The sequence below is a fragment of the Platichthys flesus genome, chromosome 1 (assembly GCF_949316205.1).
Source record: "Platichthys flesus chromosome 1, fPlaFle2.1, whole genome shotgun sequence".
NCBI classification, from domain to species: domain Eukaryota; kingdom Metazoa; phylum Chordata; class Actinopteri; order Pleuronectiformes; family Pleuronectidae; genus Platichthys; species Platichthys flesus.
The window spans coordinates 12,639,294-12,664,891 of NC_084945.1; the positions used below are offsets into that span (position 1 = coordinate 12,639,294).

At 39.8% G+C, this 25,598-nt stretch overlaps 2 protein-coding genes across 4 annotated transcripts in view; one reads left to right on the forward strand and one right to left on the reverse strand.

Annotated features, from left to right (window-relative positions):
• The window catches only part of sbf2 (SET binding factor 2), an 87,653-nt gene extending 69,424 nt beyond the window's left edge, over positions 1–18,229 (reverse strand). For all 3 annotated transcript variants that reach the window (XM_062385098.1, XM_062385097.1, XM_062385096.1), the window contains exons 1-2: positions 18,093–18,229; positions 5,846–5,931 (exon numbers count right to left, since the gene is read on the reverse strand). In XM_062385098.1, the coding sequence (XP_062241082.1) occupies positions 5,846–5,931; positions 18,093–18,147 (141 nt within the window). In that variant the 5' untranslated portion in view covers positions 18,148–18,229. The remainder of the gene's footprint in view (positions 1–5,845; positions 5,932–18,092) is intronic.
• A 4,334-nt stretch (positions 18,230–22,563) lies between these two features.
• On the forward strand, positions 22,564–25,035 carry adma (adrenomedullin a). The gene is made up of 4 exons (XM_062385099.1): positions 22,564–22,685; positions 23,274–23,376; positions 23,484–23,609; positions 23,757–25,035. Exons 2-4 carry the CDS (start codon positions 23,282–23,284, stop codon positions 24,058–24,060), a joined length of 525 nt encoding a protein of 174 aa, XP_062241083.1. The 5' UTR covers positions 22,564–22,685; positions 23,274–23,281; the 3' UTR covers positions 24,061–25,035.
• The last annotated feature ends 563 nt before the right edge of the window (positions 25,036–25,598 follow it).

Sequence of the window (25,598 nt, forward strand, 5' to 3'; positions counted from 1 at the left end):
GCGATCACTTGCACACTACCTTTCACGAAGCATTGGAGGATCCAATGAGTGGAGTCCACTGTCTGAGATATAAAAATTCTCTCTTAATATTCAGACAGCTCTATTGGATTATACAGTGAGTGGAAATGGATTCCGGACGCAGCCATAAACTCCTCAGACACTCCTTTGTTCCATCCTTCGATACATTATATGTTAATTATGTTGTCATATTGCTATATTAATAATTATTTCATTATCACTATGACTCTCAAACATTGTAAAAACCAGTAACTGCCGTGAAGGAACAGTATAAACACAAACTGGCCTGACTATCAGGTGCAATAACATAAGGAGTCAGCGAGTAAGAAAAGCCTAATTGCATGCTGTGTCTTCTTACATCTTTCTCTCCACTGTGACGATGGATCAGATAATCAATCTAATATATAACTCAATTTGTTTTGTGTATCCCTATTATTTCATACAACATGAACCTTCCTTTAATAAACCGGAGCCATATTGCTTCCACTGTGATGAAGTGCAAAGCGTGAGGTTTTGATTAAGGTGGAGTTGGCAGTAAAAATGTGCGACTCTGACATAACTCCTTCCCGACAATCACTTGGATTAGATGGATTTTAAGAGCTTAGTGTCCATCTGGTTCTTGTACAGTGGACACCTTCAGTTAATACAGTCAAACATGGAACATGACATGACAGAAAAATGTGCCATTACAGACAGAAACATCTGAGCGGAGCAAGTGCATGAGAGAAAAAAAGAATGCTCCTGAAAAAGCGCAATCTACATTTGCCTAAAGCATGTTGACTCCGAGCAAGGATGTTATTCAGATTCACATAATCCAGCCATTAAACAAATGGTGCTTGTAAGTATCAAGTTAACTCAGAATATAAACAGCGAACATCTCAGTAATTCCACGCATTTGTGTCAAATCCAGCTCTATACTCTCAAGTGGTTAATATAAATACGGTCAACAAAAATACATGGTCACTCTCCAATAAAAAGAAAAACAAGAGGAACATTTTTCCTTTTTTTTTTAGATGGTATAAGAATGACTATGCTAGCTATACTCAAACTGTAGAACTGTATAAAAAAACCTGCAAACTTGAGTCTATGAACTGAATTACCATGTACTATTCGTCTTCATTCAACATTGTGTGCAGTCGGTTCTTGAGCCTCCTTTCGAGGACTCACGCATATGCTCTGGAGTTTTCAACTTAAATGCAGCTCATTCACTTGTGGTGAATGTGGTGACGTCATGTGCTGCAGAACAGTCTTGTGTTCACGTTACATAGCATCACGTTGAGCACAGTAAAAGTTGAGCGGACGTCAACTTTTCATGCGGTAACAGAGGAACCAAATCAAAGCATTTTTTAAACCAAATGCAGCCGACAGCCAATCACGATAAAGCGAAATAGTAGATGAAGGCAGCTGGTGAATCTGGTGGTGGATTTCCTTCTCTTTAGAACCTAATTGAAAGCTCACCATGGCATTTTAGCTATGTTGGTTTTCAGCCATCGTCCAGCATTGATGCAACATGTACGTGAAACCTTGAATCAGCAGTGCAAAGCTGGTTCAAGGTTACAAAGTTATCAACACCGACTTGTGGGGCATTGCAGTTTCCGTGTTAAGCCAGTGGTGGAAGTAGCCACAGAGCCAGATGGACATCTGTATAAAAAGGAGAGTTGGCATGGTGGGGCAGACGCCGTTGTGTTTCATGTCATGCCTATAAAACACCAGCATACTGTAATCACACACTGGGGCGACATCATGCCGACTTCACTCCTGAACAAATCAGCATGGGTTCTTACGTTTCCAGAGGATTGGCTCAGGCAGGCTGATGCTGATGACGCCTACATGAAGCCGCTGTCCGTTTACAGTATACCATGAGGACTGTGTGCAGATACTGGAGGGCAAGGCTGTGGAAATGTACTAGGTGCACAACTTGCTGACCTCCATCTACAGACCCAGCTCATCCATAACAGATGAGGATTTGAGCTGGTTCCTATCATCATCACTTGCCTGAAAAGATGAGAAACACATTTTTCCACGCACAAGTTGTAAATGCTTTTTCTTGGTGCATTCCTCATCTGTGGTTATTTAGTTTGCTGGGGGCCTGTTGTGACCGCAAAAATGCTTCTCGTGCTCAGCTTCATCCTCTGTTTTCTACAGATGTGCTCCTTAGTGTTTGTAAACGACTCATTTTCTTTTTCATGCAGTCGAGAAAATCTGCAAATAATAATGGTTTACATACCAGCCCAAAACAGAGCCAAAATGCAAATTGCTTAGTTGGTCTGTTAAACACTATGGTGTATCTTCATTAAAGCTTCAAAGTTGGAATTTCAGTCATTCGGCTCTTGAGCTTGTCACACACCCCATACTAGGAAAGCAAATTTCTGGAACAAACTGTTTTCCTGTTTTTTCTGACCCCTCTGGTTGTTGTTTCATACATGAATCTTGTTTTGTGTGTTATTCTACACTATACTTTTACTTATGGTTATAGCTAAAAAGAACATATACTACTTGCCAAAAAGCCCTCGCATTGAATGCATCCTTGGTTCTGAAGGACTTCAATGAAAAACTTCATGCCTTATCCTTCTTTACACGCTGGGGATCGCAGTATGTCTCAATTTTAGTCTAGGCTGACATATAATGAAGAAGCATTGGAGGGTGCACTTCAGCATGATGGAATACAACAAATACACACGCACACACACAGAGACACACACAGCCACAAGAAATGTTATACAGGTCCTGATGACATCTGGAAACACTAAGATAATAGATTGAGCTAAACTTGTGGCAGAGTTTCTATATTTAAACGCAATGAAATCACGACAGGATACTTTATCATACCAGTGTTAGTCATTAGAGCATCATATCAACAAAGATTCCACTTCTGGATATGGCAGATTTTAATTCTTTACAGATTTTAATTGTTTTATGAATGTCTGCCAATTTGTTGACTGTGAGGAGTGACTATGCTTTGCCATTTGACACATCACTGTTTGACTCTCAGCAAAAACTCATGAGGAACTCTTTGTGGCCACCAACAGGAAGACACTTGCATGCCATTTATCGCCCACTTACAATAAGTCTATTTGTGCACACTCCTCCTTAGTTGCCTTATAAATACCACTTCATAAACACGAGTCTCTTTGACACATGTGCACTGAGCCAGATGTTTCAGCTGCAGCTTTAACACTCTTGGTCATTGTTTATCAATCTATACAAAGCAAACAAAAGTTAATTCTCATCTAAAAATATTTATTTCTAACCAACGTTTATTGTTAAACTTTTAATCTGCAAATTCCATATAAAATAGTAAATTATATTTGTCTTTCTGCAAAGGATCCTCTCCCGGTGCAAAAAAAAAGAAAACCTCATCTAAACAAGGGATGTGGGGGAATGTGATGTGTAGTATAACCCTCTCTCTTCATCTTGGCTGAGACATTTGACCCATATTATGCAACTTGTAGAACTGTATACTTGCTGTTCTGCTCGCACTTGGGTCCTTAATGATAGACTTTTTCTTCTTGATCTGTGACCCTCATAGATCCACTAGACACAAAATAAATTTGTTATATATAGCGGTAATACATGTTATTATCAAAAGTCGAACAATAGTTCTGTATAACACTCTGTCTACATATTATTACACTCATAGTATATTATATTATCTATTGTAGCGTCAAATACTTATATTTATACCCGTACTATATATCATATCATACTCTTTGTATATTCTTTGTATATATAAGTCTATATACACATATTTATACATGTGTACATGTTATTATTATTATTATTATTATATTTACTATTATTATTATTATATATACTGTTGCTGCCATTATTACTATATACTGCTATTATATTGGTATAATTACTATCATATATAAAAATATATTATGTTATATTATATACTATATATACTGTACTATTTTTTATATACTGTCTAACAATAACATTATCATCATATCATCAGTACTATTACCATCATCTGCCACTGCACCTTATCTACCTATTTATCTTGTGTTTCTGTTTTTTATTCTTTCTACCTCGATATTTTTTATTTTATTCTATTGTATTTTATTGTATTCAAATGTACCGGCTGCTATGACGACTGAATTTCCCTTCGGGGATGAATAACATAATCTATCTATCTATTTATCTTTCAGTAGGCCCTCAGAATTCTAAATTCATAAATATGATGCAGTGTATTGATATTCACTTCACATCATTTTAAGTGCAATACATCCACTCTGTGCACTAACTAATACATAACCTTTTCTGTAACCTCTTTTATTTTGAAGCATGTATTCGTCCAATATATTTAGGGCCCGAGCACCAAACGGTGCTACAATTGAAATTGTAATGATTCTTATTATTATTTTTCAGGCAAAAGAATTGGCTTTCCGAGGGCTTCAACATGCTCAAAAAGTGTTTCCAAATTATGGAGTATTTTGAAATGGGTGTGGCCAAATGGCACAACAGTGCAACCTGGAACGCAGCCCCTAGGTTTCCCCAGGACCGATCAGACTATTTTAAACCCATAACTTTACAGTGGCACAGTTGATTTTTGCCAAAACTGAAGTATTTGCAGCTGAGCTGTTTCAGCCAGACACGGTCAGTGATGATTATATTGAATTTAAATTAAATGGACCAAAACAAACCCTCTGTATTATAGCAAGTAATAAAAATGATAATTAGGCTCTGTACTGAAGAGACCAGAAGAATTGTCATATTACAGAAGTACATGATGAATGGTACTTTAAAATGATTAAGTTCTTTGTTGGGGTATAAAGTCATCTTGCTGTTTTCTCTCTTCTCTGCCAAAACCTTTCTGCTTGGCCATTAAAACGTTATATAACACATAATACAGATCTAACACAGGAGCAATGTCCTGTGCATCAACTGCTTCTGTTACCCCAGAGATCGACCGCTCTGATATTTGTCCATTGCATTCTCCTTATAAGGAGAAAAGACCCCCTGTCGCAGACCCCTTCGACTGGCCCAGTAGAGTGGGAGGGAACATAGTGGGAGGAGAAACTATTCCCTTCATTTTCCTGACGAGGAAGATGGAGACAGAGTGAAACTAGAGAAGCCGATACAAAACAATGTAAAACTTCATATGGATGAGGTTTCCAAATAATTGATCTCTGATAGGGTTTAGAAGAAACTCTCGAGTAAACAGTCATTATGAATTCATCTGAAACAGGAAATGTCAACATCTGCAGCACAACAAAAAAAAAGGTTCTTGGAGCATAATTTGTCATTTTGTGACAAAAACAGTGTCGACAAATATTTACTGTATTTGTACTGTATTGTAGAAACTTGTTTAACGCTCATGACAGGCAGAGGGTAAAGGGCACAGGAACAAGTACAATCACTAACTAGACAAACACAGCACAACCTGCGAACTTCACACATTAACTAACAACAGCTACAGAGATGCTTGCTCTCCTGTTATGATCTATGAAACTGTGATATTGGTCCACACTCACAGCAAAGGTCTCAGTCACAATAATGATACAACCATTCAAATACCAGTCCATCAATTATAAAGAGAGTTTCATAACTGATCCCTGCTGGTCATCACACAATGGACAGGAGAAGGGCTGTGATTTTTTTTTTTCCGGTGTTAAATATTTGCACTGTAGTACATGAGGATAGAGAAGCAACACACAGAAGGGTCACTATTGTCCAAATAAAGTCACAGTTACATTTTCTAGATTGGTTAACTTCCTCTTTATGATCTCAATAGTGATCTTCTTAAAACTGAGATCTTCAGGTAATCTCACTCTGTTCAGTCTGAGTTATGTTGACTTTACTGGAGGCTTTGGTCACTCACCATCTCCACCCCCTGAGGAAAGGCTGTTCCCTCCCAGTCCTTCTTGGGGAATCGCTGAATGATCTTCCCACATCCTTCTCCTGAACCTGCAGATAGAAAGATCAAGATTTGTCAGTGCACTGGAGGAAGAGGACAGCAGCATGGCATCACTGGAGCTGGGAAACTGGCATAGAGGACAGTGGGTGGATTTACAGATTTTCATACTTCACACTTAATTATACCTAATGTTCAAAGTCAAATTGATTCACTTTAATTTCTGTTCCCTTTTTTCAAGCTTTTTCTTTGCTGACTGAGTAAGCAAAAGTTATTCATACTTTTTTTAAGGTTTTGGTAAAGTGAAGTTGATTTCACTTGGTCTGAGAAAACTATATCGGTTATAAAGAGGAATTGTGAAACTTAAAAAAGTTACCTATATTTGTCGATAGAGCAAAACAATATATATGATTCTGTCATCTCAAATAAACCACCAAAGAGATTATAAAAATGTATCTTTATGCCTTAGTGAATTAGATACCGTAATGAATGACTTTATCACAGGGTTGGATGATATCAGCCACTCCAGGAATGTTCACTGTTGTCTTCACAATACAGAAATTTAACTTACTTAAAAACATTTCATTTTATTTGCTAAATAAAATGAAATGATGTGTTATGGTTACCGAACAGCTATATTTAAAAAATAAAACCAAAAAAACTTACAAAAGCTTATGAAGATTCAATTTTGGGCCACAGTATTGAAAAAAAAAATGTTGGTAGGTTCCTGGTAAGGACTGATTCGGTCAAGATGTTTTAAGGAGGAATGTGGTCTAAAGTGTGAGGTATGGAACTTACACCACTAACGCAAAGCAGATCACAGGAGCGAGAGGAGGGCCATTAATTTTTTTAGATGTTAGATAATGCTCTGACCAGGAAACACTGGGAAGGAGACAAAGTCCAACCAAGAAACACAGCATATAATATTGTCTAATATTGTATGATCTATATGTTGACTTTATAAATATAAAACTAAATTAGTTTTTGCCTCCACTGTTACGAGTGAGTAGTCATGTGACTCCACTCTGCATATTAGCATGACTCTAACCTCAGCTAGTTAAGAAAAAATAAATGATGTTGCAAGCACCAGGTCAACGAGACAAAAGTATCAAGCTCCTAAATTGAGAATGCAATAGGCAAAAAAGCCCAATGACAATAAACCACAATTGCAGGTAAAGTTAGGTGGTGAGTATATAAAAAGATGGATTTTCTGAGGCCTTTAAGAAAGGTCCTGCCCTGATTATCGGAAGTAAGATGTTAATTTAGCTTTGACCAAACTTACAGACACCCCAGGTCAAGAAGAACAGGGCTTCAAGTGTGAGTTTGGTGAGTTCAACAGGCTTCAGAGAAATCTTTGCACATTGATGGTTTGCAGAGTGATGACCTGAACTTCCTCATCTGCTTTGATACAATGTTCAATCCTGCCGGATACCAAGGAACTCAGGGTGAGCCTCCATTTTTGTGGCGAGGATAACAGATAGATTATTGTTGACAAGGAGAGAAAGTTGATAAGAAATTCAAGTTGTGCCAAGGGGTTGGATGGATTGCAACTTGCACAAGCAGAAGATAACTTGTGTCCTATGAAGATATAAGAAAAGGGCAAGATTTTGGACCAACAGCGTTGAATTTCAAAATATGATGGGCTTGTACTGAATAAAGACATACATTAAAGTGAGGCAGTAAGCTTGATTTCATTGTTTAAGTCTATTGGCAAGGTTCAATTCTAAAAAGTTTGCAGAGAGTTTCAAGAGTTCAGTCATGCTGACTACTTTTAATAAAATACAATTGTTGGATCATAATTTTTGTTGGTTTTAATGTACGCTAATGTGTAGCTATTTGAAACATATGTCCAGTAGTTGTTCTATATTGCCATAATTCAGGAATATTCAAGGTCATATTAGCTGTAAAAATTTGCAAAATTTGGTCAAAGTATGTAGTTAGTGCTGCAGAGCTGAATGCTGATCTATAGCAGGTGTAGTGAACTTCACATTCAAACACACAGTCACGCAAAGTTGACTATCGAAAGCGTAACCAATAAGACAACCCCTTGCAGATTTCCCACAGGTCTTGCAAAATTCTGAAGCCTAAATTGGATGTAATAATTCATGTCAACACATGTGCAAACTCAACACAATATGTATTATGGGAGTTGATATATGACTTGAACACTATTATTAAACATCTAGAAACCTAACAAATGGAAATATTTATCTAATTAAAGAAGAATTCGACTCATTTAACATGCCAAAAACAGCATTTTAAAGTCTGTTTCACAATATCCACTTTGTCACACTGTGTTGTCTGACCCAATGACTTCATCTCAACGTTATTTTAATCTCTTAGTCACTCTTTGACAGTTAGGACACACTTTCTATTCATCGGCCTAACCAAAATGGTCTTCTATCAAGAGAGCGAGAGACAGAAATTGAATACATGTGGCCCATTTTCTTGGAATTGGTTTAACTAGTATGGATAAACAAACAAATAAATATTTATTTTTTTTAAATGAACTAAAGGATAGACCAGGAGCCCAGTAATCCTTCAACAAAGTTTATTTGTTTTGTCGTATGTTAGCCCTGTTGTAACAAGATGCCTTCCAGCTGCATATGAGAGAGTATGTTTTTGGGAAGTGCCAGGATGTAGTCGTAGCCCAGCTGTTTATAGTGGGTAAGTTCCTTTTGTCAGTTGCGATTAAACTGCTGCATACAGCACTGTAATCTGCAGGAACATGTGTTACTTTATTGCCACAGAAGAGGAATAAACCTCTCATTTTTGTATAGCATCATCTCTTGCCAATGCTAGTGAGGACTTGCTAACATTACCGGCTGCTCTGTTACCATTCATGGGGGGTAGTAACGTTTAAAATTCGGATCACGTCCCAAAATTGTTTTGCATTATAGCCACCATACAACTGTCATTGTATTCTCAATGTCGAAAAAAAATAAATGTTGTGGTGTAAGATCATTTATGCCACCGAATGCATTTCAAGAAGCCGTGACCCAGGTCAGATACCATGCACAAATGCTTCAGCAAACAGCAGAATGAAATGCTAACCCTCATGATAATGACAGGAGCTCCTCAGTGGCCGTCCGCTGAGTGCCTCAAGCCTGCTGTCAACAACTACACCTCAGAGAGCAACTCAGGAGTGAGGCTCTCGAGGAAATGTGTGGTACATTAAACAGAAAGGAGCTGGTGATACGTTTACCCTTTGTTCACCTGAGGCGGGTGTCCAGACGCAGCATGGAGACTGGTGCTTGCAGAACAACACGTCTGTCTGACCATTACGTGTCTTCGGGTCTTTATAGCTCGTCTAATTGAAATCACATGCGCAGAGTACTCCGGGTTCTAATTTTCAGCTACAGATGAAAACAAATGACAGAATTCCTCGCATTCCACGAGGCTACACTCTTGTATTAAAACGAGCCGTGCTTTCAGAAACTACCCCCCTGAAAGCTATAAAGAACCCCATCACAGCCGGTAATAGAACCCAGGCCTGAAAAAGGAACATGCTAATTTGAACATCCACTAGCAAGGCGCAAGGGGATGAAATACAAAAAGTTGATTTATTAATTTTTGGCAGAAGCTGTTGAAACAACAGGAACAAAACCTGTCCAAGGCCGTGGCACGCGTTTGCATGTTTAAGAGTATGGCTCATTTCCAGCTCAATATAGAACAGCCTGTGTGTGGTACTGTTAGGACTATAAACAGCATTGTAAAAACCTTTCAGCTTTCTGGTGCAACACTACATCTACATATCGTAGATGTATTACTGTATTGGTTACAGGGGTGTAGTTATTCGATTACCATCCTTTAATAAGTGACGCAAGAGATTTGCTTATTCTAGAACAAACAGGCCTTTTCTCTAAGCACAGGTTTGATCTTATCTTTATTTTTGCATAACCAAAACCTATTGTGACCTGTTATGAGACTCAATAAAGGTTTCTTAATACTGAAATAAGAAAATACAATTTACGAACTAATACCAACTTTATTACTGGGGTTTGGACCAAGTTCCAAGCAATAAAACAGCTCATAAAACACAACCAATTGGAAATATAATCGGATATAATCTGTTCCAACTGCATTAGTAGTTCTTAACACTTTTTTATCAGATTTCAACGCAGCCCAATGATTTGCTTAATATGAGATTATGACACACACACTCGCAAACGCTAACCAGATGCCTAACCATAACCCCTATCCTAAATGAAATAGTAACCAGAAACCTAGAACCAATTCTTATAACCTAAAAAAGCAAGACCTCATTTTAGCCATATTCAGTGCAAAGTCCCCAGTAGGACATAAAAACAAGCTCACAGACACACTTTTATCTGACTTCAACACTTAGACAGATTCAATGAGGCTAATAAATGATCACTGAATTGCGTGTTGGAAAGATTTTTGTCTTTTTCTTGATTAGAGCAGATGTTTCTCCTCTTGGGGAAGAGAAATCTCCATCTTCCTGATTTATCTTCGTACTGTTACTGTTGATTGATTCAGCCAAATGCTTATTTCACCTTCTATGGAAAGGCCACCAGTGGCCTCTGCCAGTTTACGCAAGATTCACGTCAGCCTGTAACCTGATTTTGGCCCAGTCGTGCACAAAGGTGGACCATTTTTGGAACCAATTCACAGGTAGCACTTATTCACTTTCTCCACACAAATATCGAGACCTGACATTTCACCTAAAATACACCTAAAAAACACTTTACTCAAGCCATTTCAAAGGATGACGATATTGACCCTCACTGAATCTGGACTGACTCAATGGGATCACGTAGGTTTTGTTAGACATAATACATCAAAATGAGTTTAGGCAAAATGTAGAGCTTTCAAATCAAATCAAATCAAGTCAAATCAAAGTTTATTGTCACATGCACCAATGACAGCGTCATCGGAGCAGTGAAATTCTTATGACATGGCAGGCAAACATCAGAACATGTGGCTACAACCCAGAAAACCACCATCACCACAGTCATGTAGCCTTATTCTTTATAGTATTTGTCCCTCAATCCGCTGATCATGCTGAGTACAAATGGGTTTCAAACACCATAATTATAACTGAGCTGTGACAGAATTCAGATGTGTAATATCCATATCAGAGACGATTTTTAAATTTTGATGATTAAAAGGTTAGATCAGGAAAAACTAATTTGCTATCAAAGGCGACCATCAGCAGGAAACGAAACCACTTTGAATCTTTTATGTGGATGATATGCAGAGGCATAGGCTGTGGTTTTGTTTGCATGGCAGAAAGTTATCAGAGATGAGCAAATTCATGTTTTGATAAATATCCTCACTTCTAAAAACTGCAGGAAATATATGGTAGACATAGATAGAGAGTCCTTAGGTAATGTAATGGTCTAAATGTTGGTAGATGTTTGCAAATGTTGGTTACAAAATAACACAAAATACAGCATACATGGTATTCAGTTTCTTCAGTATCCCCTCTGCTGATAGCCACAAATATGTAACATTGTTTTCCATAGAAATCAATAGGTTAAACATTCCTCAGACTAATGATTCACATTTAAACCAATGCTAGAAAAAAATTGTAAAACCCTGTTGTTAAAAGTGTTACTATACCATATTTGACACGTGCCGGTACCTTCAGAATGAGAGGGTTTTAAGAAGAGCTGAGTTGATGTGCGTCAACAGGGCAGTGTGTATGTGCAGTGCTTTATTTCAAGGTTACAATGTAACTTTAACATAACTTACCAGCAAGTATGCAGTTCAAACACACCAATTAAAATTGATCAATTTTTCTTAGCGTTGGGAAATGAGCCGAGCTAAATATAGCAATAAAAACGAACTGCTAAGAGGGTCTGTAGTTATACGATGGCTTGTTGCTAGTATCTTAATATATATTTTGAATGTATAATTTTGCAAAAACATTTCTCTGTTTCCGTCCACCATAGAAAAAAACAAAAACATCCAACACCTTGGTGGCTCGCCCAGGCAGGCAGTTAGTTTAATGGGGTATCTCTCCTTTCACTTTTAGGTCCAAGCTGGCGGGCTTAGTGCTTATCCTGGATCTCTTTCCTTTCAGTAACTACTAGAGTGCAACCTGAGCGTATGTACCGTCTTTATGGCTGACAAAAAAAACATGACGACCGCTAATGGTGTACACTTTGCTGTGGTTGCGGCAACGTGCTGGCACTTCTTTCACACAGTGGGAGAGCCTCGCTTCCCACAACCCACTAAGTTAGATTGTTAGTGAGGCAAAGAGAGCAGGGGAGTAAAGAGAGGGAGGAAGATGAGACACAAAATAGTACAAAACGTAGGAAGTCATGATGAGACCCATGTTACTCTATTATCCCAAGATTCGGGCAAACCTCTTGATTTATAGGAAACACTGACTTATGCAGCTCTATCGTCCGTCGGAAAATGTTTTGGCCAGTAAGTATTTTATTTGAAGAAGTGGTTGACCTAGTTTAGAGAAAGGGATTACCACATTTTTAATAGACATTTTTTTTTTTCCCAAACTGTATTCCAACATCCTATTTCATCCGTCAAATTTTAATTTATTCTTTAAATCTCAAGCACTGCCTTATGCTCTTTTACGGCCACTCTGTTCCTCCAAGGAACGATATCTGGCATTGCCATGCCTGCACACAAGGTAACGAGAGTCCAGACTGTTCTCATCTCTTTTCCCGAGCTGCAAAATGCTATGAGAGACCGGGAGTCCCTCATTATCCTCAAGAACCTCGATAAGACTCATCTCTCCCAAGTCTTCTAACACCCTAACTAGCAGTTTCTGGTGCATTTCATTTGTCCTATTAAACAAATTTAGCACTTATCAAGCCATTTTCAGACATAAACTGCAGTAAATGTCCAAAATATTGGATACATACATAAAATATATCCCCTTCCGACTATGAAGAACCCAAAAGCAGAAATGTTCACAACAACGGGAAAATGTTCAGAACATTCAGGCAAAGGGTGACGTCGAATTATTCAAGAGGCAGAACATAACGTATAACTTCCATCAAATCATGTCATTTGTTTATGGCACATTGACACCAGCATATGACTTGATTGTCAAAAGCTCTTCAATTTCATTGTCTTTCCAAGTTGACAACTTTGTCCGGTCACCTCAGCATTTGGCGTATACATTATTTGTATTCTTTTTTTCAGTTTTTTTTTTTTTTTTTCAGTTGATTGATAGAAACACAGCCAATCACTTTTCTGGACATTTTCCTGCTGTCTTCTCACATGGGCTCACATGGAAACAATTTTGACACTTTATTCAGGGGTTGGCAGGAAACGTTCAACAGAAGGTCAACATTATCCGACTCATATATTTGGACAAAACAATTTGTACAATAAGTTTATGTATTTAAAATGTCATGCCTACAACATTTCCTGACATGAACTTTATCATCATTTGCATGACCACAGGAAACACCAAGCTCTAACTGTATCACACCTTATCAACAGACTGACTTAAGAGTAACAGAGGCCAGTGGACTTTCCCCCACATACCAGCTTTAAACTCTACAACAGAAAGGAAGGAACTCCTCCATTGTGGTGAGGAGGCCTCTCAACAAAAGTTTAAATCCAACTGAAAGCTACCAGATGAAGCGTTGACAAGAAGACAATCAATGGAGGCAATAATCTAAGATGTAAAATAAAAGCTAAACAATTCCACATCAGTCATTAAGCCTGAGAAACTAAATGTATCCGTTGACCACAACCAGCCTGTTGGTGATGAAATAATAGGACTGATATTTGAGAGATGTATGAGAGTTAAATTTTTCTGAGAACCATAACCAAATGTAAAAAAGTCAAAGTGAATGTTTTCAACAGAAAACCTCTGGATATTTTAAATAAATGATTGGTCAGGAAGTTTCTTACTGCTGCTGTTACTGTCTGATAATTATTAATAAAGCTATCCACTGTTATTTATTATGCATATGGAGACATAGCTAAGTGAACACAGAATATTCATCCACAGAACACAATGTAAATCAATTGTGCTTTATTTGAATACTTACTAAAATTGTAGATATTACAAGTGTGGTTTCCCAAGATCAAGATCACCTCAATCAACAACCAAGTGTTAAGATAACAAATATATAGATAACGATATGGCCCGAAGAATTTCGATTTATAGTCCAGTTATTAATATATTGCTATCCTGTGTGTCCATTTCATAGCATGCTCAAAATGCAAAGCTTTTATCAATTTCTATGAAGATATTTTATGAATGTTTAACATGGACTTTGTTTTAATCTAGTGTCTGACTTAATTTTATCTGATTTCAATTCTTGTCATCTTATTTTTTCTTTGCGTACAGCACTTAAGTCCTTTCTTAAGCAGTTTTGCAGAAGATACTGGATTGATGCACCTAAGCCTGAATTGCAAACTGCTCATTTTGACATACATTATTACTTGCAACAACTTTGTAAATGTTACAAACAAATTATATACCAAAGAATATTCAATAAGCACTGAGCAGACAATCATGTGTTTATGTAACTACTGATAAAACAAACTACACAACGTGACTTCACTTGACTAAGGATTTTGAAAAACAGGCACAACACATGGCAGCACTTCAAGATCTGTCATTTTTGGAGTCAACATCAACAGCTGTCGGAAGAGAAGCACTCTAACGCCAGTGTAGCCACACAATGTTTACTTCATGACTTTATTGAGTCAAATCTAGAACTCAATATGTTCACATCTGGCAAGAAATGTTCTAATAACAGAGTTTAGTGAGAAACCCATTGAGATGAAATAACAGATAAGACAATTATTTATTATACCTCCTCACCATGCTTTCAAACAACACAAGCACCATATATATATATATGCGCGACTTTTGTTTTATTGCTGTGGGTATCAATAATATTTCGGTTATTATAGTTGTATTGCCCAGAAATTTAAAACACATTTATGAAATAAAGTATCGTCTGATAAAGAGACAACTCCACATTTGAATGTTGCATTGCATCGTCACAGATACACATCCTATCTCCCACTGCAATATCACCAAGTCAAAAGATATCAACAGATGGAAGTTGTTTTCTCTTGGTCATTTGGAAGTAGTTTTTTTTATTTCTCAGAATTGTGCAATGTCATATAAGCTATTCCTCAGGTCCGGATCAGAAAGTCCAGACCATAGTGTCGCACAATGATGGAGATCGGGCACTGTGTCTGTGAAACACATTTCAATAACAGTTTGATTCAATAAAGACGGATGATATCCGTCCAATAAAGTATTTTAGAAAAAGCAGCTGGAAAAATTCTTCTTTTTCACTTGGCAAATTATAATTTATGGTGAACAGCACATCAAACTGTTCCCTTGCCAATAAAGAGAAGTCGTTCCACTGCAAACGTAAAATACAGAATGAAAAGCAGGTTCACCACACTGTGCTTCCATCTGAACCAGGAATTTCACATTCCAACATTATTCATGAAAATATTTCCAAGGTTTGTGGCTCCTGACATTGTTCCCCAGGGAGACAGACTCTGGTCATATTTCTGATGATGGAAGCTGCCTTTTATCACTTTCACCACTGCACATTATTTTCACATATCTGACGCACTAAAATGACAAACAGCGTACCTGTGATAGGGTTTTAAGGCCAACAATAAACCAGAGTGCTGCCCCACTCCCAATTTCTGTTTGTATTAAATCACTTGCTCCAGCAAGCACAATGGCTATCAGTTATGTGACTTCCAATAAATATTTTCTAAATAGGTCACCTGTCTCGCAATGAAAATATTCTTGCTGGAGACACGGAGCCTGGATTTATTTTCCTTCCAAAAGGGCAAATAGTACAATAAAGGCAAAGTGTCCAACTGGATCATTGCAGATGTAGGGTTGTAATCCAGACAGAGTCAAATAAGGATCTTTACGATCTAGCACTTTATACTTGTTTTTCTAACTGTAGAGACTTGCTTTATAATTCAGCATTTCACTTTCAAGATAACTGAACTGTCTCTGCCTGTGTTCTTACCTTCACATCGTCCCATCTCACCCAGACAGAAGCTCCATCACCACTAATGATGACTAATAAGGCTGGATCTACTCTAAAAGCAAAGCCTTCTTCTTATTGCACAGGTTCATGCAATCAATGCTCACCAATGCTTAACAACCAAAACTAGAGGGTTTTATTTTAAGCTATAGATTCAGTCAATTCAGAGACTGGTTTAGTTTTGTTTTAGAGTATCATTCTGACTCACTACAAAATTGGATCTGAGCCTAGACCTCAACAGATTGAATACTTAGCATTATTTACAACTGATCCATCCATCCTTATCTAACAATCAGAAGTGGGTCAGGCCAGTGCGTAGCATGAGGCTGGATGATGACCCACGTAGGAAGGGACCCCTGGTTCGAATTAACAAGCGAGGTGGTTGGGCAAAATCTGTTGTCTAGACGATGTGCTGCACGCAACCAAAGTGGATTCTATTTAAACCTCATTGGGTAGCGGCTCTCCTTTGAATAGTCGAGAGGAATTAAAAACAGTCATTGCTCTGTTTTCCACTGTATTCCTAATCGAAAAAGTATTTTTTAATTATATTCTATCCCCTTCCGAGAAAAATTGGTCCCATTCGCAAACGAGGACATCCCTGCAGTGCTGTAACCCAAACCAACATACGATATGCTTCATGACCCTGAGCAAAGCATAATGAAAGCAGACAAATACAATTCATAAGGATCGGGGGGGGATCATTCCTATCATCAGAGAGGCTTATGAGGATGAAACATAAGCCTATCAATGTGAGATGGACAATTTTTTTATAGCAAGGCACCTTACTCCCCTAAAACCTGCTCCCCGGGGCGCCGTGCATGGCTGCCCACTGCTCTGTGTGTCCTCCTGTGTACACCAGATGGGTCATAGCAGAAAACAAATTTCCCCCCTTGCATGTCGTGTGTGTGTGCATGTGTGTGGGACAATAAATGTATCTTAATCTTAATCTGTATCATCCTCCTCATCAGAAAGAACTCAAGCCGTGGTCCCTGTGTCCACTTGTGGCTCGAATGTGAATCGATTCAGACTCTCTTCGTGCAACCGCCAGGAACATTTTATCCTTGGAGCACGAAAAAATTCATTCGTCAGTTGGCTGCCGGGATGCGCAGAGCTGATGAAAGTCTCTGTTTACCTATTGTGCGTGGCGAGCTATGGCGACTAAGAGGATTCAGCTGCTCTGGCCCCTCTTTGACACACATGGTGCTGGACGGACGCCACCGAGATGAGGCAAGCCACTTCAGTTTTATTCCCTTATGGCAGATTAGCTGAATATTATTTTGCAGTCCCCAGGCTGCCTGTTGGGGCTGGATGCCCACAAGAAGATGAGTGACAATAAAACGGTACAATGTGGAAAATTTGAAAATGAGAGCATTCTGTGTCCGTGCGAGTGCCAGACGGGTTTCATCCAGTTATATCAAGTGTTTAGAAATGCTTGCAAAAGCTGTTCCCTGTTATGGATGTGAAGAATGCAAGGCTGGACCTGAGGCTCCACATGCAAGGGGAGCTTCCTGTCCCAGTGCAGGGGAGCAGAGAAGAGGAGTGCACAGACCAAGATTGGAAGAAGGACTGCCTCTCATGCAGCTGTATAACGTTACGCCCATCATTTAAAAAAAAGAGAAGTGGAGCTCTCTTCCGGCAAAAACAAATAAAACACAACAAATCAGTGACAAGTGCTGCTGAGGTGCGTAAACAGTGGAGGACCACCAATTCCAGCATTACGCATCAAAAACACCAAACCTGGAATGTAAACACCGCCTACAGACACACCACAGCCAACATCCATTGTGTCAGCAAAACATAAATATATGATCGGGGAGCTCGATCGTGTGGGATCCCGTGTGAGCTTCATTCAGAAAGTGAGCGTGATTGCCCGCCAGTGAAAGCAGCCTGCGGTCCTGACAGGAGCGCGATCAACAGGGACAGGATGTGACACATTTCTTTTTGAATCCATGAAAAGTTTCGCCAGATCAAAGTCAAAATATCAAAGCGCGTCGGGCGTAAAGATCCGGTGGCGGCTTCTCGCGGGGCGTTAACACGTACACCAGCATCGGGCCAGGGAGAGATGAAATGAAGGGAGAACATGTTCCCCACTCTCGCCTGGTAGCTGTGTGGCTAACGTGAAGCTAAAGGCAAAGCTATATGTAGCATCAACATCACACACACACACACATACACACACTGTCGGCCTCGCAGCTCAATCTGTGCGCCGCGCCTCCGCCCACACTTACCGGCTTTCTCGTGATCGTATCCCACGACAATGAAATAGTCAGCCAATCTAGCCATGTCTGCTGCGTTTCCCGAAATATACCAACACAATTCAGCATTTTCCCTTCTTCCAAGGCACAGCCATGTTTGACAGAAGGAGTGTCACTGCGCCTGCGTGCAGGAGCGGGACACATCCATGGGCGTGGGCCCCTCCAGTTTACAAACACAGCACTGTGTCCCAACACTGGCTCTTTTTTGGCCCCCGAGCACGAGGCCCCCTCCTCTTTGATAGAACAGAGACAGCCAAACATACCGCAGAATAATACAGTGCATTATTATTACTGGGGTGATTATATTTATAGAGGGAACACAGCAGGATACATCCTTACCTTGTTGTTGCAATTAAAAAAGGTAAATAATACCAGTTAGGGATTCGAGCTAATGATTTCTAAGGGCTCCTGTATTGGTCCTCACACCCTGATTTAGAAAACACTGCTCCCAAAGTAAAAGTCAACTGCTGCTGAATAGCATTCACTGGGTTAGGGTGAATAAACAAATCTTAAATGGTGGTTAAACTATTTGCATCACGGTGGTAATAATATGATCTTACTCTTAAACTTACTACCCACTGTTTTTGTTATGACAATATACAAGTCCTATATTAGGAACGGCAAACTAATGCTAGGGTACTTCATCCTTTTTCTCGGTAGAGCAGCCTGTTTTTGTGGCATTGATTCCACAAGATGTTGGAAATGTTCTTTTGCGGATCCGCTCCACATTGTCACAATGATGAGCGAGGGAGCCTCTAAAGTTCACAGAATTTACAGTCATGGTCAAGAAACCAGTTTGTGACTTTTGCTTTGTCACATGGTTCATTATCGTGCTGGAAGTAGCCATTAAAAGACAATGAATTGGAAAAATGGAAATCCATTCAAATCATGATTTATTGATATTGATATAATGGTGGATATAATGCAAAGCAAACATTCCTCACACCAGTAGCAGCAGCAGCAGCCTGCACAGATGACACAAGGCAGTTTCGGGTCATCCATCCATTGTGCTGATGTTGAAGTCTGACTCCAACATCAGCAGCCTCTGTAGAAATCTAGAATCAGAAGACAAGGCCACGTTTTCCAGGCTTTAACTCTAGAGGGTTGGCGAGTGTGCGTCCACAGTAGCCTCACATTTCTGTTATGGCTGCCAGGCGTCAGAAACCTGATCTGATGCTGTTGTCATCCACCTCGAGGTTCAACATGTCGTTGAGACGTGTTTTTCAAAGGTTATCTGAGTAGCTGTAACTTTTCCATCAGCCACAAATCATCCACAGAATTCCAGCTTACTGGATGTTGCTAATTTAATTAGCATTTTTTTTACACTATTCTGGTCTTTTTCCTTTCAGTTTTAGAAATGCTCAGAGCAGCTCGTCTGGCACCAACGCTCACAACACGGTCAAAGGCACCATGGGATCACATGTTTTCCATATGTTTGATATGAATAATAACTGAAGCTCCTGACGTGCATCAGCATGGTGTTATGCATTGCACTGCTCCTACAGTTTATACATGATTGGTTAATTGTATAAATAGGCGGGTGTTTTTAATATAAACCTCGGTGGGTGCAGATTTATCGGAGAGATTTTGTTCCAGGGCACACTTCACTGGAGCTAATATCCGTTCATGTGTGGGCTTAGCAGCTTTTAATTGAAAGGAAACCACTGGTCACGTGTGCAGCCAGTGTGTTTGTTATATTAGAAAACATAACTTCAACCCAAAGAGCTGAGGGCCTCATCACTGCCTAATATGAAGAATCTGTCTGATTTAAACTGATGGGGGGGGGGGGGGGGGGTTCTCCATGTGTCAAAGTTTTTACCCAATCTCACTTAATTCTTCATGTTTTGTGGTGAGCAGAGCAAGAGGAACGCATTCTCGGTGCTGTTAGAGGCATTTATGTTGTTTTTAAGCTTCTATGCTGGGCTGAATGTTGTTGGGCATTGACAAATAAATGTGAGGCACTGGCAGAGGGCAAACTCATTTGGTTTGTGCACAACATTGAATATTTATGAGAAGAGGGGAAGCTGCCTAGGGGAATCGCACATGTGCACCAGAACTTAAGCTAATGTGTGTCAGGGGGAACGCACAAATCAGCCCCACTGTCAACAATAGCGATCGGAAAACAACAGGCGATCTCACTAAAGCTTTTCAACCCTGCTCACCCCACTTTCTAATGTTTTAGTTGTTGTTTTAGTTCTGTTTTCTTTCTCTATCTTACTTGTTGATCTTTTCCTGAAATGGTCAAGTGGTTAAACCAAGTCAATATACAGATGGTGTGTGCACGCAGTGTTCATTGTCACACAGCGATTAGGGAAAAAAGCCGTGGGACATCGAAGAATACACATTTCAGGGTGACAGACCTCTTGAGGTTCAGCACAGCTTTATAACAGATATGAATCATCTGTCCAATTTGTACCGCTGATGTTCACACCCTCCTTTTCCTGGCACACACAACGATAGTTGGTCAGGTTTCCAGTCACCCGCTATACCTGCTCCAATGTCGAAGTAGAAGGTGGTACCAAAACTGCCTGTCATCCGGTGATCATCACTTCACGGAGGACAAGCAAGATATTGCTATATAAGGAGTCGAAAAGAAAGAGCAGAATTGTGTTGTCGTGATTGCACAATCTCTTGTTGTAAACGCTGGAGAGGACATTACTTGTCTGCTGGAGGCAATTATCATTATAAAGTGCTTACAAAACATTCACTGGTTTACAGCACATGTGTTTGACATTTATGTTTTTTTTTCTTCTAAATATGACACTGTTTGGGGAATGAGGACGGAAGAGCTATAAATAAACTAAGGCAGGTTTTGTTTCAGTAACTAAAAACAGCAACAAAAAAACAACAATTATAAGAATCATAAGATGCAGACATGTCAGAATGGAAAAACACATGTGAGGTGAGAGTCCATGGTATTTCCTCTTCAACGAAACTGAAACAAAATCATAAAGTGAAAGCATTACCGCTAAATACTACTAATTTACGCAATAAAGCATGGAAGTTTTGACTCTTGGATTTTAACACTGATAAAACCATATGGCTTTTCTCTGGTATTTACAGCATTTCAGATACCGAGTGAGAGGGTATATGTGCTCAGTCTTTCTGGGATATAAATTATTTTATCATAGCAATAACAAACTCTCTACTAAATAAACATTGCTTCCCCGTCCAGCGAGTTTTTTCTGATGGCTTTTTCTTTGTGTCTTTACCCCCCGGGGCTTGTTACCCACATCTGCCTCATGAACCCCACTGACTGAGCTGTTGTTTTGAGCCCTGTAGAATAAACAGTTTTTCAATGCTCTGGTATAGAATATCTTCATAGTGTTGTCATCTAAAACCTGCTCAAGCCAGTTTGGAGTGACTCATTATAGTGACTGTCTCATGAAATCAAATATGTGAGGGGATGACTTTTTTTCTCCGGGGCAGACTCGGTGGCTCTCTCATTATCACCTGTAAGGTTTTCGTGTATGAATTCCTACGTGAAGACATTATACCTATAATCCTTTACAGCAACAAACCAGCAGCCAATATCCTTCACTTTTTAATCCACATTATTGCTCCAGTTAATTTTCTGTCTCCTGATTTATTTTTGGATCATTGTAAAATTCCACTTCTCATTTATCCAAATATAAAAATAAAGTAAGCTGAGCCCCGAGTCAAATATTTGCCTTGCACTAAGAAATACAGTCAGCATATTGTGTTTACAGTCTTGCATACTTACTATATTTAATCAGTTACTCAATGCTCGTTTCTCTCCAGATCTCAAATTCATCATGCGGTGTACTTTTGAAGCTGCCACGGACGTTCACTATGTCAGGGAGTGCCCCTGAAGAGCAGACTGGAGAAAACATTCCTTAAATTTGACTCTATACACTGTGAGTGAAAGGAAAGTAAACAGAGAAGAACAATACATAACTGACCTTAATGTTCAAACATAACAAGATAAATGTTTGAGCCTTTTCTCCTGCAATTATATAGACCTATGGAAGGCAGCCCTGCATGCACATACTGTACTCTTACTGGTACAGGCAATGACGTTTTTGATTTATGAAACTAATGGTTGTTGTTATGTTCTCATAACATAAAAAAAACATAAAAAACATTAAAAAAAACATAAAAAGAACTTTGAAGTACATTTTATGATAATTCTTGCATCATCCACGATGAGCTGTGACTAAGGTAATGTTTCAAAACTGGACAAATGACTTCATTGCACTTATCCTAAAACTTATTCTTTACTTTAAAAAATTTCCGATTTTCCTTCTGAGGGGTTTCACTGAGTTGCGTTGTTGCCCCACACGAGCAGCAGCAGCAGCGGCAATGCAGTGAATAGGGTTGGGGGGGGGGGGGGGGAGGATGAGAGTGTGTGTCAGTAAGCGAGCCCCTCCCACCTCCTGTATAAAGGCTCCCAGCCTGGTGTGTAGGAACTATTAGCAGAGTGACACAGCTGCCTTACAGAACAGAACCAGAGGCAATTTCAAGAAACCTGTGGAGTACTTGTTCCAGCTGATTCTACAAGGAGAGCTTTCCCCATTCAACTGAACTAGCAGAGGAACTGCAGAGGTATGGGACACTTTCTTTTTTATCCTATCGGAGATTTGCTCTGCACAAAGCTGATCATACTTGCTTTTATGAGGCCAGGGCACAAGTGTAGGGACAAGGACAGGTTATCTGTTTGCTTATATAAGTAGTTCAGCTCCTAATTTGTGTGACTGTAAAGGAATTGTCCTCAAAGTGCAAAGCATCCAACAAAGCCGGTTCATCTTGTATTGTTGATTTAGTTTTATTCTGTTTTGTGCAGTGATTGAGTTGACTTCAGGTTCTGTTGAACTTGTGAGCAGAGCCTATTTTGAACCCCTCATTGGTAGACAGTGTCCTTCGCGCTGTTGGCCAGAGGCCCAAAGCATAGTTGTAGGTTTACTTAACCAGACAAAAGCTGACCTTAGCTTAACTTTTTAAATAAATGAATGATAAGTGTAAATAACTTGGCTTTTGGACTCTTGTGTAAGCATGTATCTCAGTGTGGCACTTGAGGGACAACTGTATGAGCGAGTTATACATGCACAGGGGGACAGTAGGAAATTCATGCAGTTAAAGATTAATTGATTGCAAAGATAATTAACCGAAAAATGTTTTCCCTTGTTTCCATAGGAGCCAAAATGAATTTCATCTTCCAGTCCTTTCTCTATTGCTGCCTTCTGGCGACAGCAGCACACTGTGTGGAACTTGAAGTCAACTCACAGTTGAAAAAAAGGTGAGGCATTCATTCAAATAATGAAATGTGTTATCATGTGATTAAAGATGTGATACCTGTCTGCTGGATTATCGACCTGAGACTGACTGTTTTTCCTCCTCTTCCAGGCTAAGCACATGGCTAGAGAGCCGGCTGAGACGGGATCTTGACACTGTATCAGTGGAGAAGACAGCAGAGGCTGAGCACTTAGTCAGAACAGAAGATATCAGGGATACCTTGCTGCCACATTCCAGGTGAGACACAAACCAATGCACGCCTGAAAATCTGCAAATAGCCTTTTTTTTTATTTTAATGCTTTCTCAATGTTTAAGTAGTGCTTGCACATCTCAGGAATGAACAGCAGAGGTTAACTTCCTCTTGTCTCTTCCTCTTTCATCCAGCACTGACATCAGTGTCCGAACCAAGAGGTCGAAAAGCTCATCAAGCCAGTCAAGAAGACAAGGTTGTGCACTGGGCACCTGCACAGTGCACGACCTGGCCCACCGACTGCACCAGCTCAATAACAAGATGAAGATCGGTAGTGCCCCTGTTGACAAGATCAGCCCACAGGGATACGGCCGCAGGCGTCGATCTCTCCCGACGCAGATATTCTCACAGAGGCAAGAGCATGACAGGCTGAGGCCCCAGTGGAGAATAACTGACTCACAGGTTCACAAGCTTATGGCTCTTCTCAAGCGGACATGAGCGGGACCTTGCAAGAGGAGTTGGGAACACAAGCAAGGGAGTAGCCGAGAGACAGTGTCCTCTCTACTCTGTTCTAGAATTCTCGAAATGCCTCAGACTCTTGCCAAGTATTCTCCAGCACATTTTTTCCAGGCATGAGGACTGAGTCCGAGCAAAGACTGGCTGCACTGAGATCCTCTCAGGGCTGAGCCTCGCAGCTCAGCGATGTAGAGCGTGCAAACAGCTGCAGCGAGCTCACAGACACTGGATGGCACAGCGTGGAGCGAACTACAGGTGCTGCTCTCTGCTTGGCAGAAGGGAAGGAAGAGTGCTGATACCTGGCAAAGTGCACACACATCCTCTGGCTTAAAGAGGGAACTCGCTTCTAACATTCTGGGACTTTACACACTTATTCCTCAAGGCCAGGACTTGTATAAGTGCTATCCTCTAAGGATTAATCCAACATGTTCCAAACTGTCAAGCTGTCAGTTCTTGCCTGCACTTTTCCATTTGGACTTAGGGTCAAATGATTCATCAGGAAAAGACATCTTCATCACAATATGCCAAACTGGAATAGCTCTGAAGCTATCGGTTTATATCAAGTTTTGGACACTGTATAATGGAAAATGCCTTTGATTCTGTGAGATATTATGTGCCAGTCCGTGATGGATTGAAATATACTTGAATTTGTTATTGTTTGTACAAAAACACGTGCAATCTATATTTGTTTTTATTGCAGGTATATGTATATATGAATTCCTTTATTTAAAATATTATATCGAGGTTACATTAAAGTACTTATGCGGATAGAACTATTTTTGTACAGGAAGAAATATATATGGGCATTGTAGCTATGTGTCATTATTCTTTTTGCAAACTGTGGTAATAGGAAATCTTTTTATATATATATATATATATATTTGTAAATGTGTTCTATTTTATTTGTGTCAAAGCAATAACGTTGTCATTCAATAAACTTTTTGCATACAAAATCTAGACCTTGTCCGGACCTTTGATTGTGGCTCTTGTAAACTGAAAGTGACATTCTATTGTCTGGAGAGCGGCGCTGCGCAGACACAGAGCACCTGGTCTCTGTTAAGTGATTATAGGGTCTCATTAGAGCCTCCCCTCCTCTTGCTGCATTCCCCTAGTTATGACGCCCCCCCCTTGTCCCATCAACAACATAAAAAAAAAAAGGGCAGACAGGGTGCCAGGCAACATTCCTGCTTGGCTAAGCTCATATTTGTTGGCTCACCCCGCACCACAGAGCAGCCCTAAAGCCATCAGAGGAGGCTGAGGCTTTAGCTCCATCTGTGTTCAATGCTCGATGATTGGGACATGAGAAGGCCGATGCAGGGGGTTCCGGTCCAACATTCCTGCGAGTGCATCGCAAGAACCGTTCCAAGCGAAGCTCTGACCTTCACATTCACGCAGACCCCCGAGACTGAGCAGCACTGAGAGGCTGCAGATGTCTTTCACTTGACACATTATCACCCTTTGTTTCACAGAGCTGAGACACACATGTATGTAAACATCACAGATTTCTTTTTTGGCTCTCC